Below are 23,610 nucleotides of genomic sequence, written 5' to 3'. Positions count from 1 at the left end.
TTCTCAAATATATTCTTAAAACCCTGAAATATAATACAGTATATCATTACTGGCAGGGTAATGGAGACAGTATGTGGGCAGGTGAAATGCTCAGGACAGAGAGAGGGAGTAATGAACTCATTATAAAACATTATAAAGCAAATTGTAGAATTGACAATTACAGTATGCATCACAAACTCACTCGCAATCGGAATATTTGAATTATGACTCAAAAACAACCCAATTGCGAGGGGCCTCTGGATTTTGCGTTATGCCAGTGATTGTGCTACTTTTGTCAGAAGACAATATTTTGTCTAGATAAGAGGTAGCAACAAAAAAAAATTAATTATCTGTTTAAAAGAGAAAGATTTTCGAGAGAGATGATAGTGACACTTGAGGGGAACAACCAGACGATCCAACTCCATTCAAGGGGATTTATTATGAATTCAGTGTTAGAATTCAATGTTCATTGAAGGCACCTACATAAACAATGAGCATGTTTCCCACAACACAAATACATATAAAAACACAAATTTACACTTAGGTACACCATCTCATGGTGGAGGTGGCGTAATGGTGTGGGGACTGTTTTCTTGTCACACTTTTGGCCAGTTAATACCAATCAATCAATCATCGCTTGAATGCCACAGCCTATTTGAGTATTGTTGCTGACCATGTGCATCGCTTCATGGCCACAATTTACCCATCTTCTAATGGCTACTTCCAGCAAGATAATGCACCATGTCACAGAGCAAAAGTAATCTCAAACTGGTTTCATGAACATGACAATGAGTTCAGTGTTCTTCGGTGGCCTTCCCAGTCACCGGATATGAATCCAATAGAACACCTTTGGGATGTGGTAGAACGGGAGATTCACAGCTTGAAAATGCACTTGAAAAATCTGCAGGAATTGTGTGATGCAATCATGTCATCATGGACCAGAATCGTAAAGGAATGTTTCCAACATCTTGTGTAATCAATGCCACGAAGAATTGAGGCTGTTTTGAGAGTAAAGGGAGGCGCTACCTAGTATTAGTATAGTATTCCTAATAAAGTGTTTGGTGAGTGTATATTGATAACATAAACATATGCAATATCAAGTCTTTCATTTTAGCAATTCAATTGGTCAATAATTCTAACCCATTCTATTATATTACCGCACATTGCAGTGCACTGATGGGACTATATGCAGTGTTTTTATAAGGGCGTGGCAAATCTGATAAATGACATGCCTATTATTGTATGTTTTTATCATACTAAGTTTTACAGTAAATCTCAACTTCAATGGGGTGACGTCAGAGTCGGCCGTCCCAACAATCCTAGTTAGCATTTACCCTACCAGTACTACATACTGTGGCAACTTATCGATTTTAGAGGAGAGGAGGATAGAGGAATCAAGGAGAAAACATTCTAGACTGTTGAGAAATGGCCAAGTTGATTAAATAAGGCTCTTTGTCCCCAGACGTGTGCACTTAACACTTGAGAAATAAACAAATTCAGATAGGTCAATACATTCAGATTGAATCACCTGTACAGAGATCAAATATATGTGTTCTATGTCAAGGACAAATACAATACAGAATTGTCATCCACCGCTAACTGTATATCAAATAGTCTCTTCAAACTGGAATCTACTTTGCCATCAGGCCATGCTAACTTGATCAATTGTTTAGTGATTTCATTTTCAGAAAAGTGAGGTGAAAAAAAAAAAAATCAAAGTATGTTGAGTGTACGAATACCTATCTTAGATCGATGAACATTACATTTATGTGAAATATTATGCTATATTTCAGTTTGATTATTTAATACATTAACATTAATGAATTTGTGGTCCCTAAACAAGACCTTAGCTTAAGTCATTGGTGTTTTGGTTATGGAAAGGTGGAAAGGTTGTTATTACCTCATTATGCCATTTATAAGTAATATTTATCAAAATCCAGTGGTAAGCCTATTCAGTATAGACAGCTGAACAGCACTAAACACAGCTAGTTGAGCTACAAAATATGAAATCTGTAGTTTTTCGTTTTGTTTATGAGGTCTGGCCTAATATACAAATCTAAACAAACTCTGAGATTCCCTCCTTTGAATTCTCCCCTTTGCTCTGCTGTCGGCTTTCATATTTCTGCTGTTTCACCAGCTCTGGGCTCATACCTGACGAAAATAATTACTAGAAAATAATCAAAAGTAAAACAAAGTCATTTGCGGGCCCTATCAGAAAACTATGCATTGCCCATGTTAATAACAATTGATCTTCTTCACATTTACACAATAACCAAGAAAATATCAACTAGAAACGTAGTCAGTGCTGAGAAACCTGCTGCCCTCCTGTAAAGGTACAAAACTTTCTGTGTTTGTTCTTCCTCCTCAGTCCCTCTTGGCTTCCTCATCTTCCTGGTCAGACTGGAGAACACACAGGTTCAGCTGAACCACCCTCGACTGGTACTGCTTTGCTGTGTTCACAAAACCCTCCTCGGCCATTTTATCCGAAATCTCTGTATAAATGTATGCCTGTTCAATATCTTTTCTCAGATCTTCTTGCAGTTTTTCGCTGCCCCAGATATTGAAGAGCACCTCAGTCTCTTTGATACTCCATTTGGAGGTCTGATTCTGGGGAACCTAAAGAGAAGATCAACGAGTCACACTTTAGTGTTCTTATTGTTACTTATGTCAGGTTTTATCGCAATTAGAGTAGCAATGTTACCTGCTCCATGATCTTGCTCATCTTGGACCTCTCCGTTGTCTTCAGCAGTAGCACCATTATATTCCTCAACCAGTGTATCTGCGGTTAGATGCTTGTTTCCCAATATTTGTAACTGATTGTAGAACTTGCACTCCACTTGTACTCCTCCACTTCTGGGGAGATATAACATAACATTATGATCAACATAGCATTGCTGTGCTGCAGGAATTGTGCTCCTGTGTTCAAAGGCAGATAAAATTCAACATATGCCAAAAGCAATACATCAGTGTGTATAATAATGCTGAAGCAAAGCAAACTCCTCTTATTCTGACTAGCAATATGTAAGCTTTCCTGTGCCAAAATGAGCATGTCTATCTGTATACTTTACTATCTATGGTAAAGGCAGGATGTCATGAGTGAAGGAGGTTGGGTGCACACACTTGATTGCTTTAAAATAATACTGTCCTTGGGCTGCTGATGAATTAAATAAAAATGGGCCAAGAGGCAACAACCCGTTGGCACAGCTAACATGTTTTCTTGATGCTTTGCAACGTTTTCTTATGCACTATAGTAGTAGACTTCCCCTCTATGTTATTTGATCTGTTTAAGTAAATTAAGTAGCATACAATTTGTCACATCTTTCACCATTGCTTTATATGCATGTTTTCATTGCGTGTGAAATGCGCTTTTAAACTGAATCTAACTTGAATCTCTTGTCATCATCTGTTCTGAATATCTCAGAATAGAACAGTAACCTAGAGAAGATGATAAATTTGCTCAGAAACTGAATCACACCCCCCCCCCACCACCACCCCACATTGCAGGCTACATTGCTGCCCAATACAGACCCATTCCATGGAATTTGGGAGGTTCATAGAAATTATGTAGAATGTTAAGAACTTGCATTATGGCTTTACATTCCTAGTCTTTGGCAGTTTTTAGTTATAACCCTCTAAATGTTTTAACTGGTTCCATGTTTTAACGAAAAGTCTAGATTTACTAGTGATATAGCCTAGCTGTTCTCTATTACTGTAGCATGGAGTGGGTGTTACAATCCAGGCGACATGTACAGAAGCTCTATTAATCTAATAGGTCTAAATCTTTCCTCATTTAAACATAAGGTTATAACCAAATGTATTCCTAAAACGCAGAAATGTCCACAACTGTCCCCTTCAAATTGATTGTTTGATTGGATCTGCATTATGCCAAGGTCATCTGAAAGCCATGCAGCATACAACTAAGCCTATATAAATTAAAGCTATTATTAGTCATACAATACACTTACTCACATCAACTCCAGTGCATTTATCATCCATATACTGTATGAGTCGCCAACACTCTCTCAGGATGGCAACAAGAAGCATTACTATCATGGATGGACATTTTCAACCGCAAAAACTCTCAAGCCTCTCCAATATAGTCTATAGAATAACTTTTAAAACTGACAATAAGTGGATCTCCAACAGACACAGCAATTAGGTTACAAAGAAAAATGGATCTTGAATTAAATAAACAGAAATAACTCATGAGTGTCTTGGTAATGATTTAGAAAAGCATTTCATGCAATAGGCTACATTTTACATGACTTTGTTTCGTGTTCATTGGTTTCGTATTAATTCTCAGAAATTCAAGTGAGACCCAACCTCTGGAGTCCCATCGGGTCGAGCTACATCAAAGCTCTACAGCAGTTGCAAAATAAAGCACCCCAGCCCCTATTTCACATCAACCCCTGTTGCTTACTTTTTGCTCTCACAACACTGACGGAAATTTGCCTTAAGCCGCTTCACTCTTGACTGGCACTGTTCAGCCGTCCTTTGGTAGCCCTGACTGGCCATGGCATGAGAGATCTGGGTGAAAATGTGCTTGTTTTTGGTACAGCCCTTCAGATTTTCCTGGACGTCATCGCTTCCCCAGATGTCAAGGAGAACCTGGGTCTCACTGTCACTCCAGGGGAACTTGGATCCCTCTGTTATCTGAGGGTTTGCTGAATAAAAAGACACATATGGCTTAAAATGGGAAAGGATCTAGATACTTGAGGTCTCTAGTAATACACTGGCTGTTCCAGTTTTGTGGGTCAACAGATATTATGCCCCTAAATTCATGCAATGTGACTCAAGGCACAGCACTCCATTGTGGAGGTACAACGGCTCCTACCATCCTTAACTCCAATTCTCTTGATATCTGATTGGTGCTACAACCTGTCAGTAATTTCATTTTGACAGCTCACCCACATTTACTTCTCTATAGCCATTGAACACCCTGACTTTGCTAGACTCAATTGTGGAGCTGAGCGGAGCTCCATGAGTCTGGCATGAGAGATGAGGTTACCTGAAACACTAGGGAGTTTCCTCGACCCAGACTTAGTTGTCTTAGAATAATTTATAATAATTAATAGATTACAATTCAATTTACTGTTAAGTGAGTATGGGTTGCTTTACCTTTCTTTTGGTCAGGCTCAATAGACTCCAAGACTGCACGTTCCTCTTTGTCTAACCAATCTTGGGCCACACTGTCGACACGGAGCTCCCTTGTGAATATCTCCTCCATTTGGCCATAGAACTTACATTCCCTGAAGAAAGGTATGGTTAGGTGTACATGTTTTGCAGACTTTCAAATGATTTGTTTCAAAGTTCACACTGTCTAAGATCAACATTTAAATGCATAGAACAATATAGTGATAAAATACTTGCACAATGGTATAATACTGATTAAGGATATCTCATCTTCATGTAAAAATGATACACTACAACAAATCAAGCGTCTCTACCACCCAGAGGAAATCAAGATGGTGAACTGTCACCACATAAGTCTTTCCTTTGATCCCCAGTTGGTTGCCCTCTTCACTGTTACACACTGCAACACAGGGTGTAGATTGTCTAGTTTATTTTTGTGTAGGTCTACTGTACATGTAATTAAAAGGGCAACATGCCCCCTCCCTCACTCCATCCCTCCCTCCCTCATTCACCAACTCACTCAAGGCGATCAGGTGGACACCATCCACTTCCATTATATTGGAAAATGTGGATGGTGTTATTGCTAAATAATTGGAATAAGGACATAAAAAGTGTGATTTGATTTTAGAGTGAACTATCGACCAATTAATCGACCAAGCGATCAACAATACCACTACTAACGAGTGTTTTTATAATACCTAAGAGTCAATATAATAACAGTAGTCAATCTTATTCACTCACTTGTCATGGAGAAAACTGGCCTTGAGACGTTTCACACGTGTATGGCACTGCTCTGCCGTCCTTACGAAGCCCTGGTCTGTCATGCTCCGGGAGATGTACTCAAACACATGCCTGTTCTTTAAGCAGCCCCGCAGGGTGAGCTGGATGTGATCCTCCCCCCAGATCTCCAGCAGGGCCTGGGTCTCCCGGTCAGACCATTGCATCTTCCTGCTGGACTCTATCATAGCTTGACTGGCTGAGCCCAGGCCTTCTAGAGAGAGACACACGTGGAAGATTTGTATGGCGGGACTATGAGCAAGTTCTTGACCCATTTTTCTCTTTCAATGGGTCAATGTTTTTTTAAATTAATATTATTAATTTCTTTGTCTGTCATCTGGGCCCTACCAATAATAATTAATGTCAACAATCTTTGGCTGGTATTCGATCATTGCAGATTGAGATCACTTTTTTGTCCATTATCACAGGATAACATAAATGTGTCTTTTTGCAAAAGGGATTCAAAACAGACCACCTTCTGGATATTGGCCCACTTCTCTAACCTCGAGGCTACTGCTCTCAGATAGTGGCTTTTCTGCTTTGAACTTGAAATGCTCTTTTCAGTTCACTTTTCCTCGTCAGGTCACTTGTGGTCAAGGAAACCACAACAGGTCCCTAATTAGAATGACTTAGAAGGTCATGATGGTAAAGCACCGTACGTGTGTCCTGGTCTGCTTCCTCAGTGGGATCTGCAGGGATATCTCCATATACATCAGCATTGTCTGTGTCATCACCCAGCACTGGCTCCAAGAACCTGTAGTATCTGAAGAGCTGAGGCTCCCCTCCATTCCTGTGGGAGGTGAGAGGTGATATCTAGGAGGCTGAATTGTGATATCTGGGAGGCTGCACAATAATACAGCACACTCTGCATAAAGGGATCACATTGGGGGCAGAAGGATTTGATCACTATAACTGGTTGATTACTGTAAACAATGTCATGCTTGCTCTGTTTTCCGGATGAAAGTAGGCATTGTGACGACAACAAAGAAAGAAGATCACATAGCAGTTTGTTGTTACCTCGTGTGCAGCTGAAATCAGAGCAATTGGAGTTGGTTTAATACCAATATCACAGTGAAAAAATGACCATAAATGTTCAACAAATGTGGTGCAGTAGACTTAGAAGTCACAGGCAGGGCTACCTGTCCACTTACCTCCTGCTGTTGCGACACTGTCTGTATGTCTTTCTAAGGCGTATGACCCTCGAGTGGCATTGCTCGCCTGTTTTTAAGTGCCCCATGATGGCTAGCTTATCCGATATACTGGCAAAAATGTGTTTGTTGCAGACGTGGCCTTTGAGGCTTCTCTGGACCTCGTCGTTCCCCCACACCTCAATGAGGGCGAGTGTCTCAGGCTCAGACCACGGGGTGGATTTCATCCCATCATCGGAACCTGCACCGGGAGACATTTATGTTGAAAATCTCCAGATCTGGAGAGGTCTCAATGAACAGGGGAAGGTTATAGTTGACCTTGTGGACCCATTGTGGCATCTTAGAATCATGAAGCAACAAGCCATTCAGATATGCACACACGTTATTCTGAAAAGAGTTAGTATGAGAGTATGAGTCAACTTAGCAGTTTTACCCAAAACCACAGGGTACTGTAACACCACAGGGCTATGCTTAAGTTATTGTACATGAAGTCAGAATGAATTGAGCCGATGTCAACAAATGAGAAGAAGCACCATCACAGTACCTGCGTCGTGGTCGGCTTCTTCGTCTCCTTCATCATATTCATCAATGCAGGCCGCTTCCTGCCCAAGTATTCTCTCCAGCTGACTGTAGAACTTGTATTCCACTTTGTTTCTTCCACACCTGAAAATAGGAGATGGTTAAGGAGCTATTTTGAAATCATTATTTGTGGCTGTAGCATTCAACTACATATCTTAGCCTTCAATGGCGCAGGTTAGAAGATACAGTTAGGTCCGGAAATATTTGTACAGTGACACAATTTTCATAATTTCAGTTGTGTACGCCACCACAATGGATTTGAAATGAAACAATCGAGATGCAATTGTAGTGCAGACTTTCAGCTTTAATTCAAGGGGTTGAACAAAAATAACGGATGAAACGTTTAGGAATTGCAACCATTTTTATACACATTCCCCCATTTTCAGGGGCTCAAATGTAATTGGACAAATTAACATAATCATAAATAAAATGTTCATTTTTAATACTTTGTCAAGAATCCTTTGCAGGCAATGACTGCCTGAAGTCTGAAACCCATGGACATCACCAAATGCTGTGTTTCCTCCTTTGTGACGCTTTGCCAGGCCTTTACTACAGCTGTCTTCAGTTGTTGTTTGTTCGTGGGTCTTTCTGCCTTGCAAGTGAAATGCATGCTCGATCGGGTTGAGATCAGGTGATTGACTCGGCCATTGCAGAATATTCCACTTCTTTGCCTTAAAAAACTCCTGGGTTGCTTTCCCAGTATGTTTTGGGTCATTGTCCATCTGTACTGTGAAGCGCCATCCAATCAACTTTGCTGAATTTGGCTGAATCTGTGCAGACAGTATATCCCTAAACACTTCAGAATTCATCCGGCTGCTTCTGTCTTCTGTCATATCACCAATAAACACTAGTGACCCAGTGCCATTGGAAGCCATGCATGCCCATGCCATCACACTGCCTCCACCATGTTTCATAGATGATGTGGTATGCTTCGGATCATGAGCAGTTCCAAGCCTTCTCCATACTTTTTTCTTCCCTTCATTCTGGTACAGGTTGATCTTAGTTTCATCTGTCCAAAGAATGCTGTTCCAGAATTGGGCTGGCTTTTTTAGATGTTTTTTTGGCAAAGTCTAATCTGGCCTTTCTATTCTTGAGGCTTAAGAATGGTTTGCACCTTGTGGTGAACCCTCCTGGAGAGTGTTCTTCACTTGGCTCGATGTTGTGAAGGGGTTTTTCTTTAATATGTGAAGGATCCTGCGATCATCCACCACTGTTGTCTTCCGTGGACGTCCAGGCCTTTTTGTGTTGCCGAGCTCACCAGTGTGTTATTTGTTTTCTCAGAATGTACCAAACTGTTGATTTGGCCACTCCTAATGTTGCCGCTATCTCTCTGATGGATTTTTTTGTTTTTGCAGCCTAAGGATGGCCTGTTTCACTTGCATTGAGAGCTCATTTGACCGCATGTTGTGCGTTCACAGCAACAGCTTCCAAATGCAAATACCACACTTGGAATCAACTCAGACCTTTTTCCTGCTTAATTGATAAAGAAATAGCAAAGGAATAGCCCACACCTGTCCATGAAACAGCTTTTGAGTCAATTGTTCAATTACTTTTGGTCCCTTGAAAAAGAGGGGGCTACATATAAAATGTAATTCCTAAACCCTTCCTCCAATTTGGATGTGAATACCCTCAAATTAAAGCTGAGAGTCTGCACTTTAAGCCCATATTCATTATATAACTGTAACTTGAATATGTTTTGGTAAACAGCTAAAATAACAAAAATTGTGTCAGTGTCAAATATATATGCACCTAACTGTACATGTTTGTGTTTTCAGCAATTTCAGAGAACAAATAAAATCTCAAGTGAAAATCTGGGAAAAAAATAACGAAAAATAACAATGATAACATGAAGCACCACACTTACTCTTTCCTGTCGTAGCACTGACGGAAGTTATTCCTCATGGACTTGACTTTCCAACGACACTGCTCTGGAGTCTTCCAATAGCCTAGGTCGTGCATCTTTTCCGACATGTCAGTGTACACATGGCCATTGTGGACGAAGCCTCTAACCCTTTGTACCTCCTCCTCCTTCCCCCATATGTTTATAAGGGCTAGGGTCTCAGAGTCTGACCATAAGCCCAGTATGGATGTTGTGTTGCTGTCCACCTCAGACTCTTGAATACAAATATGAGCAATAATATGATTGCATATTTTAGTGACACACTTACTTGTAAATGCTTCCAAATGCATACAGGTCTCTTAATGTGTCTCTGCTTAAAGGGACAGTTCACCCAAATAATTACTTATTTGTTTCCTAACCCTGAAAGCAGTCTATGAACAAGGACAAAGTACAATACACACTTTGGGTCTGTTCACCTAGCTACACCAAATGCTAACTTGATGGAGCAATGGAGGTCTATGTATACGATATTAGCATGTTTTAAATGTCATCATGCAAAAGTCTCTGAAAAGACTCAATGGCCATTTCCGAATGCTCATACTGCGACCTAATTAGAATGTTTAGCAGTATGCAAAATGTATGAACATTGAGTATGTATACAATTCTATGATGTCATACTAGATTTGCCTTTCCATGAAGTATACTATGGCCATGTCCGAAAGCTCATACTGCTTACTGTTTACTAAAAGTATCCACTACATACTATTTAGAGCCTACTGTTTAGTAAAATGTATTCAGTAAGTGACACTTTTCAACATATGTCTCATTCATAATGAAAAACCGTCATCTGTAGCTCAACCATGTTGTTAATAGTAATTGGTTCAATTTCGCTACTGCCCGCCTCCCTACCTACTCCAATGAATTGAGGGACTAAAATAGGAAAGGACTTTCTGAATAGTGTGCAGTGAATTCAACCTACATGGAAAGACATATCTAGTATGACATCCTAGCATTTTATACGTACTACATTTCAGTACATTTCACATACTGAAAATGCCTGCTAAATAGGATGCAGTACTGTATGAACATTCGGACATGGACAATGAATTCACTGCACACTATTCAGGAAGTCCAGGGGGTGCTTGTTTGGAGCGGACAATGAGAATATAGTGTATTGTGAAATAACACTGGGTAATACTTTTAAAAAAACTGAGGGTCAACATGAATACAACTTTCCCATTTAGGGAGTCATTAGAAAATGTTGCTTCTTATCTAGTTTGACACAAGGTGATATTGTACCTGTATCCGGGATTGAAGCGCTGTTGGATTCTTCCGTTATGTCAATGTTCATGTCCGTTGCTGTTGTGCTGGTGGAGGGAGACTGCCTCTGAAGTATTTGTTCCAAAAGATTGTAGAACTTGAAATCAATTCTCTCCGACCCAGATAAACTAAATATCACAGGGAAGGACAATGGCAGGTGTGAGTGGTTGTCATGGCGATAGTCAAAAAGGCAATACATCTGTTTTGCAAAAGGAAGTACACAATATATTGGGAACCTTTTGGATGCATAAGTGTGGGAAAAAGAAAGTGTGAATTTGAATTAGCAATACTTGTAAACAGTACACATTGCATAAATGCTAAATACATAACAATACAATAATAAAATGTATAGTTGCCCCCACCATGAAATCAGGTAGGGGACTGTGGATCGGTGAATGTGGGTGAATGATGCATCTTGCCACAGAAACCTAGCATTTATAAAATTACACTGAATGGCCAAAAGGGGGTGCTATAGTAAACAACTGAAATTCCGAAATTACACTGATTGGTCGTGGGGGACAACATGTTTACTGTAGACTTATTACCTTATGCTTTCCTGACACTGACGAAAGCTGGCTTTCAAGCGCTTGATCCTGGTGTGACATTGCTCTGCAGTCCTGCAATAATCACGCAACTTGAGCTTTTCTGAAATCTCAGAATATATGTGTCCATTGTGAGGGCAGAGCTTAAGGTTCTGCTGCACTCTTTCATCCCCCCAGAGTTCCAGGAGGGTGAGAGTCTCTCCATCTGCCCAGGGGATCTTCTTCCTCTCATCTGTCCCACTAACAGCTGCCTCTGGTGGAGAGATCAATGGTTGGCCTTAGTCCAGCAGTTGCCAAATTGGGGTCCTCTGAGAAAATCTAACTAACCTCTATGATTTGATAAATAAGACTTTAATTTCATGTCTATGTATTGCACCTGTAGCCTATATTGCACTGTTTTGAGGTTCAAATCTAACCAATGGTATGATGTCATTCAGCTACCACGCTGCCATCAGTCCTCACACCTGTACCACAGTGCAACGCTGCTGTACGTCATCATTTGCTCCTGTCAGTTCAAAAAATAATGGCAGGAATGTACCAACGTTTCAGGAGTGAAACATTCACGGGGCTGCACTTGGCGCACGCCAACCCCAAGAGTTATAAATTGTGGAATTGGAACAGTGGCTTCGCTACCCAACGGTAACAAACTGGAGCTATGTTTCAAAAGCTATACATCTGAAGCAGGCTTTGGATGCGCGTTGTACTGTGGTACGGGTGTGGAGGGTGAGTGATGTCAAACTAAGACTGCGTCATGTTTATGCCAATAGAACATATTTTAGGTGATAAGAATACACATGGACATCATTATTATGTGTTGGCATGGCCAGGATCAAGTTGTTGTGGTCACAGGAAATTATGTGAATTTGGCAATTTGAGTCTGTGAAAGAATGGCCAAACCCCTATTCTGTATCCCTAGTTGACCCCCTTGCTGAGCCCTCACAGATAGAATTTAATAGGTAGCCTTATGGCAACCTGTACAGTGCTAGGCCATTGATTCAGTCCTTTCAGATCTACACTTGACACTTAAATCAGACTTCTGTTATCCGAATATGATTAACACATTTAACTAACAGGTCTAGACACACAGAAGTTGCATTGTGGTCCGATTGTGTTTGGATCTGGCTAACCACCTCACAAGGTGGACGAGGACGCATTGTGTTCTGATTTCTGTAAACCGGAAAAACTAATTTTAGTAGCCCGGGCGTTTACTTGCCTTAACCAGAGAGCACATCCGGCGTGTGTTGTCAGGCTATTGTTGGAGACCGGTGGTATTCTGTATGACCACTAGGGATGGGTCTGACCATTTTTTTTCACAATCGATAAGTTGATGGGATGGTTGTTTAAACCAATGTGTAAAAATAAAGAGGAATGCATGTATGCTATACTTTATGCATGTATGCTAATACTTTAAAATTGTCACATCTTGAATCAAATTAGAATCTTGTTTATACCACCTGATCTAGGTCCGCGATGTAAAACGCGAGCTCTTAACACATGCGGTGGCCGTACTCAATGATAGCCCATGGCACCAACTGAGAGTGGATGAATGAACGAGTGAGGGTGTTTAATGAAAGATGGCAAAACACGCCCACATGCATATTTGAATCTCGCAAATACTGGCTGCATGTCTACCTGTAATGATCTTTCTTGTGCTTTTTTAGTTTTTTGACTCGTCGATTAGCTATTTTTGTATCGATGGGATGTATAATGTATAATGTTTCAGATGTCTACTTTATTTTATTCTATTATTCTATTATCACTTTATTTTGCTGTTGTTGTTTGTGATGTGAGCTGCTGTAACGCCTTAATTTCTGGCAAGCTAACTGTATAGTATTTTAGTTTCATGTCTTTTTGATGATTTTTTTTTATTGTATGGTAGCTAATAACATGTTCACATTTCATTGAAATTGTTGAAAGAATCAAAATGTATGTTTGTTTTTTTTCTTCTGTGGTTTTGTGGGTTGATGATCAAGCAATTTGCACCAACGGTCTACAAATGGCTTATAAACCTTTATTAATGTTTATAAATGCTAAATAGTTGCTTTAGATTTAAAAAATCTATAAATGACTAATAAATGATTAATGAATGCATTTACCAACTATTTGTAACACAAGAACCTCTATTTGTAAAGTTTTTTTTAGCAAATCATTAATTAAACTATTTGTTTACAAATCCTATTTGTTAAATGATTTTCAAGCAGTTAGTAAACAATTACCAAATGTTAACAAATCATCTGTAAATAATTTGCAAATATTCATGAATATAGTTACTAATAGTTTACAAAGCATTTAAACTTCTTTATAACTGTTGGAATAATTATTTGTTAATAGTGAGTTCATTATTTATTAATGGTTTATAAACGGCCTATAAATGAATGTTATTATAAACTGTTACCAACGAGTTTACAAAACAAAGATAAAAGACTCAGAAAAGAGTAATAAAGTTATAAAGAAAATGTAAGTTATGAATAAGAGGTAAAATAAGCAATGTTTTACACCGTCTCTGACTCCCTGGCATGGGTTGGTGGGCCGTTTCAAAATGATGGGGCTCTATAAGAAAAACACCTGCCACCTGCTGTGTTTTTAGAGATCCTGGGGGTGATAAAGTCTCCTCACAGGATCAGAGGGCATGGACTGATACAGGACTGAAGAAGATCGGCAAAGTAGGGTTGAGCCAACACATGGAATGCTTTAAAAGTGATAAGGAGCACTTTGAAGTCAACCCTGACCTTAATAGAAAGCCAGTGTAGTGACTTAAAGGTAGAGTTCACTATTTTACAACTTATAGTCAGATGGTTTCTTACTTTGAAAGTTGTCTCAGGAGAAACTAACAAAATAACAATAAAAGTGATTGGGGAACAAAAACAAAATGACAAGGTGGCCCCAAAGTTCAACATCACTCCCATTGTTTTTTTGTTAGTAGTGGCTAGAGTTAGCTAAAGTTAGTTATGGCTATTCAAACAACTATGAACCATGGATTACAGTTTCTTGTGGCCTATAGACTCCTTTCAAGATAAGAAATCATCTGACTTTAAGGTGTAAAATAGTGAACTATCCCTTCATGGGCAGGGGTAAGGATTCATGCAGCTGAGTTTTGGACCAGTCGAAGGTTGTGTAAATCTGTGTTTGTAAGACCGGATAGAAGTGTATTACAGTACACTACAGATTTAAGTGTCAAGTGTATACAAGGCCTTACCAATGTGACCATTTTTGATACTACAGTAAAATAAATGTTGGTTAGCAAGTAGAGATGATGTAGCCATACCCATCTCCTGATAAGAGTAGACAGAGAACTCATTGTCTGTTGACTGTCCTTGTCTGGATTCCATTTCCATGTCAAGGCTGTTTTCTGCCACATATGAGGGGAGCTCATTCACCAGTATTCTCTCCAGCTGGTCATAGAACTTGCACTCCACTTGCTCCCTTCCATTCATGCTGAGTATGAGAAGAGAAAACTAAATATATTTTGGAGCATAACTTTTAATCTTAACTTAATTTACACTCAAATTAAAGGTAGACTGTAGGAAATTACGTCACGCCCGTGAAAACAGAGCCACTTTCATCAAAGATACTGTAGTAAACAAGACCAAACCAGAGCGTCCACTAGTTTCACTTCCCTCCGATCGCATTCAATCACACTCTATTCTGTAGTCTGTTGCATCTCCATTTTTTTGGAAGTCTAATGGCAGCGTTGGCCCACTCGTTTTGCTATGACGTCATATCCCAGAGTCTTCCTTTAATTTGCAGAGTATTTTATTCATAAAATGTCCAGTAAAATACAACATGCTATCATTTTCTATGATTTGATATTCAGGCACAATTATAAAGTAACATTATGATATGCTTACAGAAACAAAATTACTCGATTGACTTAGATTTTGAGTAGTCAATTTTTTTTTTATACATTTATAAAAAGAAATTAAAAACATTACCATGCAAATTCTAGACAATGAGACAAATGTGATGTCAATGGCAACCATTCAAGGATAATAAACCGATAGGCCGATAATAATATAAACTGATAATAAACAAACCTGCTGGACTGCAAATGTACGAAACACATTATGAAACAACAATAGCCATACTTACTTGTTCTCATAGCACTGCCGGAAACTTGCTTTCAGCCTTTTCACCCTCGTCTGGCACTGCTCCACTGTCCTGATGAAACCCTGAGCAGCCATCTTTTTGGATATAACCGCAAAAATGTGTCCATTTCGATGCATGCCCCTCAATTCACTTTGCATCCTGTCCTCCCCCCATATGTTGATGAGTGTGAGAGTCTCCATGTCTGTCCATGGAACGCTTCTGGTTTCTTAGGTACAGAAGGAAACAAACATAAGCAAAGAGGGTAGGGATAATGAATCATTTTTTAAAATATGGATTTAATCCATTATGCAAAATCGGAATTAGAATCTGATATTAGCCCTGATATTTTTTGGGATGTGCTACATGCAAACAAACATTAGCTCCTTTCCGAAGAGCCAATAAATATCGCAAAGGTTACCAAAAATGGGTAATCTGACCATACCGATCTCTTCAAGGACAGAATGGCTTAGGAACTCCCAGTCCTCACTATCTTGTGGCTGGTCTCCATCGATCGCCTCTTCAACATCATAGGTGACCTCAGGAACAGTCGAGGCGACCATGGTCCCAAGTATTCCCTCTAACTGGTCATAGAATTTGCACTCCAGTCTGTTGTTCCCACTTGTGCTGGTAAATAAAGTGGTGAAGGAAGATTTGAGAGGGCATGGTTTAAGTGCAGTACAATTCAATTGCGCTATCCAACCAAAAACGCCAGTGAAGAGGGTCCTTCGCGAACATGTTTGTGCAGTTGCCCATATTAAGTAATGGAAATTTTCTCTGTCAGATCAAAACACTTCTGAATCTATTCTGATTTGCCAGTATCAAAATTAATAAATCATAAATAAAGATTTGTGAAAAAGTTACAGAGGCTTAATCAATATGCTTTTATTCTTTGACTAAGCGAAAATGCTACGGTGTTGTGGGAGAGACAATACATATAGCACTGATTAAACAAGTCTGTCCCGTGTCTGCCGCTCTCTGCGCAACACAGGGGAAAGCTCTCTACTACACACTGCATAGCCAAAGGGAGATGTTGATCTGATTATTTAAAAATAAATAATGATTCTTACTTTTTGGCTCAACTTCCCATTAGTCCGACCACAAAGTTATTTCATAATAACTGACTGCAGCCTATAGGCTATCCCCAGAATCAAGTATCTGTTTTAGCCACCCTAAGCATTCATTTTGCGGTCATTGTAGGTGTCGTTATCAGTTAGTGATCAGAATGTTCTATTAGTCAAGTCAGGTCATGTGAAGAGGGCACGAGAGAGGGAGGATATCCAAGGAGGAAAGCAAAACAACTTGGTCTAAGTTGTCCAAAAGTTTCCTACCACAACCGCGGTCACTTGACCAGCGCATAAATAGAAGCGCCAACGCTTAATAACAAGTGCAAACACGCACAAAACAATGTGAAGCAATAATTACATTGTAAAATAATTGAAGTGTAAATGCATACAATGTGCACATAACTGTACTAAATGGCATTAGTCTGTCTGTTCATCCATTCTTATCCTCTTGGTCCTTCTACTCCAATACTTCAACACAAATTCGGTTCGGTTTGGCTCAAATTTCTTAGAATGAATACAGGCCAGGTCAGTTTTGGGGAGTATTGTGCAAGCGTTATATGTTTATGACAAACATAATGTTGGTTTGGCGCCTGGCCGAGGTTGAGAGAAGGGTACGCTCGCCTCTACATGTATCTCACTATGTCCTCCTAAATAGTAGTCTATTTGTGAGACTGCACTTCCAGGCCGGGCCCACATAAAGCAAACATTCCCCTCCTTACTATTCTGCCTTGTGGACCAAAGCGAAAACAATATATACTTAAGTATTATATTTCTAGTATACTTGAGTTTAAATGTACTTAAGTATATTAAAGAACACAAAAATACCCATCTTAAATTGTATTTATGTTATATTTAATATACTCAAATTGTAAATTATGTAGGCATATTAAAAAATGTAAAATGACGGATATTAAGTATAATTGAAATATGTTAAATTGACAAATAATATGGATATCGAATGGAGATAGTATGTTAAGTTAGGCTTTTAAGCAACTATCCACAAAATGTTTTAAATATCTATATATTGTTTAATATCATCATTTGTTGCATGTGTAATTAGTTTCTATTGATTTATTGAGTACAGTATGTGGTGTTATTTACAGATACATGTCTTACAGCTGACAGGATTACACATACAAGTCTTACAGCTGACAGGATTCATAATTTAAAAGGCTGACAGTGGGTTTTCATCACGGCTTTCATCCATTTTGAGAAATGCTTGTGGCTCTTGCGAGATTCTGGAAGCGCATTCCCTGTACTTCACCAAAGAGAACCACAACTCGCCTCTGCTGTACTTTAGCAACGGATTGCGCCAAGGTTCTGGTGCCACCAATCAGGTGTTGATGATTATTCAAGATGCCAGCACCCATAAACGGCATTTCCTGGCTTCACTGGAACAATGTTATCTCTCATAGGAATCCTGTGGGCAGTCCGGAGCTCACTTCATCAAGGTATTATATATTATCAATGTTCCAAACACATATGGAGGTGACTGTATCTTCAGGATATATCCCTATGGCAATGCTGACTCAACAAAATATGGCCTTTACGTATCTGTTTTACGTCTGTTTGTTTACAAACTTATGCACACAATTGGCACTATTAGAACATGTAAGATATTTAGTTTTCACATTTTCAGTTCGGCCAGAGAGGGCAGTAAAGCTAAAAACTACCGCTCGACCCATTAGTGATTACCGACCCCAAAACTTTATACATACTATAGCTAGAAATTAAGAAATGTTTTTGTATTGACAGAAAATTAATTCTGTACTCACTTGTTGTGCTGGAGACACTGACGAAAACATTTCTTCAGTCGTTTTATCCTGGTCTGACACTGCTCTACAGTTCTCAAGTAGCCTCTTTCGCCCATCTTTTTCGAAATGAGGGCGAATATGTGACGATTTTTGATGCAGCCTTTCAAAACCCGCTGCACTGAATCTTTTCCCCAAATGTCAATCAGGTTGAGAGTTTCATCATCCGACCAAGGGACTTTGGCGTCAGTCATCAAGGGATAGGCAACTCCCTTAGTGTCTAAACAGAAAAGAGAAGAGATATTGATATTTCTGAAATGAATTGAACACAGCAAAAAACATAACTATTTGGAGTTTATTCAAATTATATTGGGAGGGAACCCTTAACCCTAACCCTAACCTTTAATGATATGATTGAAACATATTTGTTACCGCTGGCCATCATTGAATTGTATCTACAGAATGAATTGAGAAACCCCCACCTGTGTATTCTCCCCATATGGAGATGAGGGGAGATTCAGTGTAGTGTTCGAGATCCACAGACTCCCTAAAAAATAGGAACACAGAAATGCATGCACAGTTGATACATAAAAAAAATCCACAATAAAAATACATTTTGGAACACACCAATGACAGTGAGCGAAGGCTAGTTAGAAGGCCCACACACAACTTCAATTAGGGCAGCAATCTGGAGTAGGTCAAACTACGGGCCATCGGGGGTGAACAACATGGAAAACATCATAGAAAAGTAACCAGAGAGAGAGAGAAACAGAGTTTAGCTACGTGACTGCCCTGAAACATCTGCTCTAAAATACCTAATAAGACGCATGCAAGTATGTGCCTGTTTCAGACATTTGTGCTGCAGCCAGTTGGGCTTCCCCTCACACTTTCGTAACTTTCTACCGCCTGTATGTCACTGCACCTTCTATGGCACATGGCGCTGGAACTGAGTAGTGTGAACCGGTTACTCACCGTGTACTCACTCAGGTTTTCTGTATAGGCTTTGGCAATAGGGGTGTTGTGCAAATGTCCCTTAGTGAGATTTTGAACAGAGGCGACTGAAAGAGATCTTTGGGTTACGGCACGTAACCCCAGTTCTTTGAAGGAGATGAGGGAGAAATCACACCAGATTTCCCCTCTTGTACGGGCTTGTGAAGAGGTGGTTTGCAGAATTAAATGGGGGCACATTGCTGTAGCCTTTTACAGGTCAGGCTGGGGTGTTCCAGGCATGATTGAATAGGGTTTCAGTGAACAGGGTACACAGGAGTGCATATCCCATAGTGATGTCTCCCTCATCTTCTTCAGAGAACAGGGGTTAAAATACCGTAACCCAATGTTTTTAGTCTTGATTTAAAAGTTGACACCGTCTCTGACTCCCTGACATGGGTTGGTAGGCCTTTCCAGAGTGACAGGGATCTATAAGAAAGGACCTGCCATCTGCTGTCTTTTTGAAAACAGTGCCTCTCTGGTTACTTTTAGTAAAGCACAAAACCATGTTTTCATGTCGTTTACCCCGAGTGACCCATAGTTTCACAAACTCCTGATTGCGGGTTTCAGTTCTTACAGAAACAGCGCTGGATCCGTAGGCTGTTTCGGAGGAATCTCCAAACTGTCACTTAATTTTCTCTTCCGAGTCCGCCTTTCACTCCAACTCTGGCCAATCTCATTGGCTGGAAAGCTTGAGTCTTCCTTCTTGCCTATCTGTAGATCTGAATGGTCAATGGGCACATCAGAGGTCTCCTCTTTCTCTAGACAGGTTGAAACCTTCGAGGCAGGTGTGGACTGTTCGGTAGGGATCACCATTCTTGTGATTAGAGGGAGGGACAGAGAGGAGAGGATGAAGTCCTCCATAGGTAGAGAACAAGTGTCTGAGAGAGAGAGAGAGAGAGAGAGAGAGAGAGAGAGAGAGAGAGAGAGAGAGAACGAGAGTAAAAATTGCCTTGTACTCATTATATTGCATTGGGGGTCTATGAAACTCAGATTTCAGGGGTGTCTCATGAATATCAGAAGTCGTTCCCATCAAGCCTTTTTTGGCGACAAAAAATGCAAAATGCGTCTAATGAAACAAATAAGTTATTTCCAGGCTTGATGGAAACAGCCAATGTCGATTTAATTTTGTAATGATCGACAAAAGGTTTTATGTTCGACAGTCACAGTTGTGTTGTCCTACCATAGAAGGGAGGAGCAAGGTCAATTTATAAACAGTAGACATGATGATGGACTTTGGGGATGTGTTGAGCGTGCACGGTCATGCCAGTGCATGAGGCATGAAGCTCATTCCCAATTTGTGACTGGAGGGCTTTGTTTGTGTGCCATTTGTTTTGGATTGCTGAGACATGACATGAATGATTCTTACCAGTACTGTAATCAAAGGAAAAATCATCATGTCCAATTTCCATGTGCAAAAAAGTGAGCAATGTCGGCCATCTTAAGAGTAATATTTATGATAGATGTGACTGCACTGCAACTGCATTTTCAGACTGTCTACTAAAACTCTCAAAAACATTGCTGAAGACAAGGTACAATAAAAATCATGTTGTAGTATTGTTGTTTCTGGTATTTTGTTGTTCTGCTCATCACTATTTGCTCAAGCAAATTGGGGCCCTTAATCTTTTATAGCCATAGGACATAGGAATGCCATAGTGACTTTGAGGCAGAAGGGTGTGCTTTTCAGAGTGCGTAAAGTCTTGCCTATTTGAAATTTCAAAATGGGAATACCCAATCCCTGAAAGTGTGCCACCAGAATGTGTAAAAGGCAGAGTGCAAGGAAATCCCAATATGGTCCTTAGTCTCTTTCCACATCCGATGTGTCTAACGACACACAGTCTAAGCCCCAGGCAAGCGAGACTACATCTCCCTAACCTCTCGCGTAACCTGCAACCATTCAATGACAGTGTTTTTGTCTATTTGGTTTATATGAGAAATTCTTCAACAAAATGTAGAATAACAATTAAACTTACCTATGATAATTCACTTATTTATCTACCAAATGCCTTCATTGACAGTGTAATGCTCAAAGTCAAAGAAAGAGGAGAGTCACAGGAGGGTAGCCACAATTATAACTCAGTGTGATCAGCAGACACAGACTAACCTTGCACGCCCATGTGTCCAAGATTTCTGTGATGCTGAAGTACAGCCTTCATCTCTTCTGGGGGAGATGCTGACTGCAAGCACTCATCCAGAACTGAGGGGGTAGCACCGAGCCATGACACCATCTGAGAAATGTTACTTGTTACCAAAACCCATTCTCAAATCAACTGTGAGCCCTTACCCCCCTATTCACTTGTGTAGATTTGAGAGGATTGGATAGGTGTTAGCAACATGGGAAACATTCCCCCAAGTCAATCAGAGCTCCAACCTAACTAGTCTGGTAAAATCCATATACCCACCTACCACTACCCTTAAGTAGCCTTAAATGTGTCCTGCCAAGGACCCTCACAGGGCTGGGCCTTGGTACGAGGGAGTATTAAACCTTAAATCAGGTATTCATTTTCTACTTTTCTTTTATGTGTGAAATGACAATCTGAAATTGATTGCAAAAAGATCAAGACAAATAAATAAATGGCTGAAAAAAGGTTTGGCTGAATTTTGGCATTTCATTTTTGATACAGTATCTTTTTGAAATTGGATCTAAACATATATGATTTGTTTGGCTTAGTTTTCATACTGTCAGGAAAGACAGAGACACCACATGTTGGCCTTATGTTTTGGGTGGATTATATCCAAAGACGATTTGATATGATATTGTTGAATGTACAGTGGGCTTCTGAATATTGCGTCCCTAACAAGAGCACTGAAATTGTATTTTACAATAATAGGCAGAAATAACAATTATTTGATTAGGCCTGGTCTGCTGTATTAGACGCCTGAAAGCAAATATGACAAACCTCAAAATGTCATTTGAAGGGACTGACCTATAAAAACTGAGTGCTTTCAGACATCCTGTCTCATATCAAACATTTCTTCAGTGCGCAAACTACTGTTTGTGTCGGGATATCGAGTGAAAGCCAAGGGTCTTATTTGCCCCTAAAACCTTGATGATTATCCCTCGCTAAGGTTTTGGACATCCTTGACACTGGCGGCAGAACGCATGAAAGCACAAATGAGGGGACATGCAACTAGGGGATGAGGAAGGGACCGTTGTTTTTTTGATTGCGAAAATATACAAACAGTTGAAAATACAGTTTTGATAATTTTAGGCATTAAACCAAGCATCACACAAGTAAATAAGATCAGATAGGGGTCCCCACAGAGTTCATATTAATTTACTAAGTCCAAAAGTCTTCTTGCAATTTTCCATTTTATAAGTTACATTGCAGTGAAGAAATGTTTACTTTTTTCAAAAGTTATTTGCAAAAGGTAGTAAATAGGAGTTTTTGTATACAGTGCCTGCGTAAGTAATGGGACAATGACATTTTTTTTCTTCTTTTGGCTCTACACTCCAAAAGTTTTGATTTGAAATCAAACAATTACTATCGGGTTAAAGTAGAGATTTTCTGCTTTTATTTGATGGTATTTGTGTACATATTTCATATTTCACATTTCACCACTCAGAAATGACAACACTTTTTACACATAGTCCCCCTATTTCAGGGTACCTAAAAGTGATGGGACAGATTGATCAAATGTCCAAATTAAGCACTCATGTTTAGTATTTGGTCGACAATCCTTTGCATGCAATAACTCCCGAAAGTTGACCCCACCAGACGCTGTCTATCTTCCTCTGGTGATGCCAGGCCTGTACTGCAGCCATTTTCAGTTTTGTTGGCATTTTGCGTTAAGTTTCCTCTACAACAAATGAAATGCTTATTGAGTGATTTGTTGATGACATTTTTCGCATTTTAGCTAATTTTAAGAGTGTCATAGCAAAGGGTCTGAATACATACGTACATGAGGTATTTCTGTATTTCAATTGTAATAAACTCACAGAAATTTCTAAAAACCTGTTTTCGCTTTGTCATTCTGGAGTATTGTGTGTGGATTGATGGCAAATTATTTTAATTTAATTTGAGTCTATAACACAACAAAATGTGGAAAAAGTGAAGGGGTCTGAATACTTTCCGAAGGCACTGTATGTTGGTAACATTGGTAATATCTTATATTATATTATTGCTCATATCTTCTTTCTTTTTTCTGGCCAGCACAGGGATCTTTGGAGGGGTGAGTTAAATTCCCTCTTCCCACTGGCTTTAGTAACCTTCATAGGCATAACCTCCCAGGCATAATCATGTAAGCTAGCTATAGCAGGGAATGGCGTGGCGAGAACCTTGTGGTCTGGGTTCAACATTATCTGGAGTTTTTGCACTTTTTTAAAATTAAATTATAGTTCTTATACTTCTAAATGACTTAAAACAAAATGGTTAATAATAATATGATTTCACAGGAAAGAAG

At 39.6% G+C, this 23,610-nt stretch overlaps 1 protein-coding gene across 3 annotated transcripts; it reads right to left on the bottom strand.

Moving 5' to 3' along the window:
- Positions 1–238: 238 nt before the first annotated feature.
- LOC310820680 (uncharacterized protein) lies at positions 239–21,419 on the bottom strand. 3 transcript variants are annotated; one of them, XM_083692430.1, is made up of 18 exons: positions 21,311–21,419; positions 19,784–20,087; positions 18,702–18,766; positions 18,244–18,499; positions 15,847–16,028; positions 15,408–15,630; positions 14,584–14,753; positions 11,322–11,571; positions 10,756–10,904; positions 9,481–9,730; positions 7,582–7,700; positions 7,041–7,278; positions 6,549–6,679; positions 5,854–6,103; positions 5,098–5,228; positions 4,400–4,643; positions 2,681–2,832; positions 239–2,595 (listed from the first exon to the last, which is right to left on the bottom strand). In XM_083692430.1, the coding sequence occupies exons 1-18, from the start codon at positions 21,360–21,362 to the stop codon at positions 2,552–2,554; spliced, it is 3,210 nt and encodes a 1,069-aa protein (XP_083548556.1). In that variant the 5' UTR covers positions 21,363–21,419; the 3' UTR covers positions 239–2,551. The 3 variants fall into 3 exon arrangements, with proteins under 3 accessions (XP_083548556.1, XP_083548557.1, XP_083548558.1); XM_083692431.1 differs by having other exon boundaries at positions 5,854–6,100; XM_083692432.1 differs by lacking the exon at positions 19,784–20,087 and having other exon boundaries at positions 21,311–21,402.
- Positions 21,420–23,610: the final 2,191 nt, after the last annotated feature.

The sequence above is a fragment of the Argentina silus genome (genome assembly GCF_951799395.1).
Source record: "Argentina silus genome assembly, chromosome: 20".
NCBI lineage: Eukaryota > Metazoa > Chordata > Actinopteri > Argentiniformes > Argentinidae > Argentina > Argentina silus.
Note: the sequence above shows the minus strand (reverse complement) of the source record. Positions and strands in the feature narration are given on the sequence as shown.

Coding starts and splice junctions, on each gene's coding strand:
- LOC310820680 (XM_083692430.1), bottom strand. CDS start 21,362: ATGAAGGCTGTACTTCAGCATCACAGAAATCTTGGACACATGGGCGTG. Junction 14,754..15,407: donor CGGCAGTGCTATGAGAACAA/GTAAGTATGGCT, acceptor TCTCATACTCAG/CATGAATGGAAGGGAGCAAG. Junction 10,905..11,321: donor CAGTGTCAGGAAAGCATAAG/GTAATAAGTCTA, acceptor TGTGATATTTAG/TTTATCTGGGTCGGAGAGAA.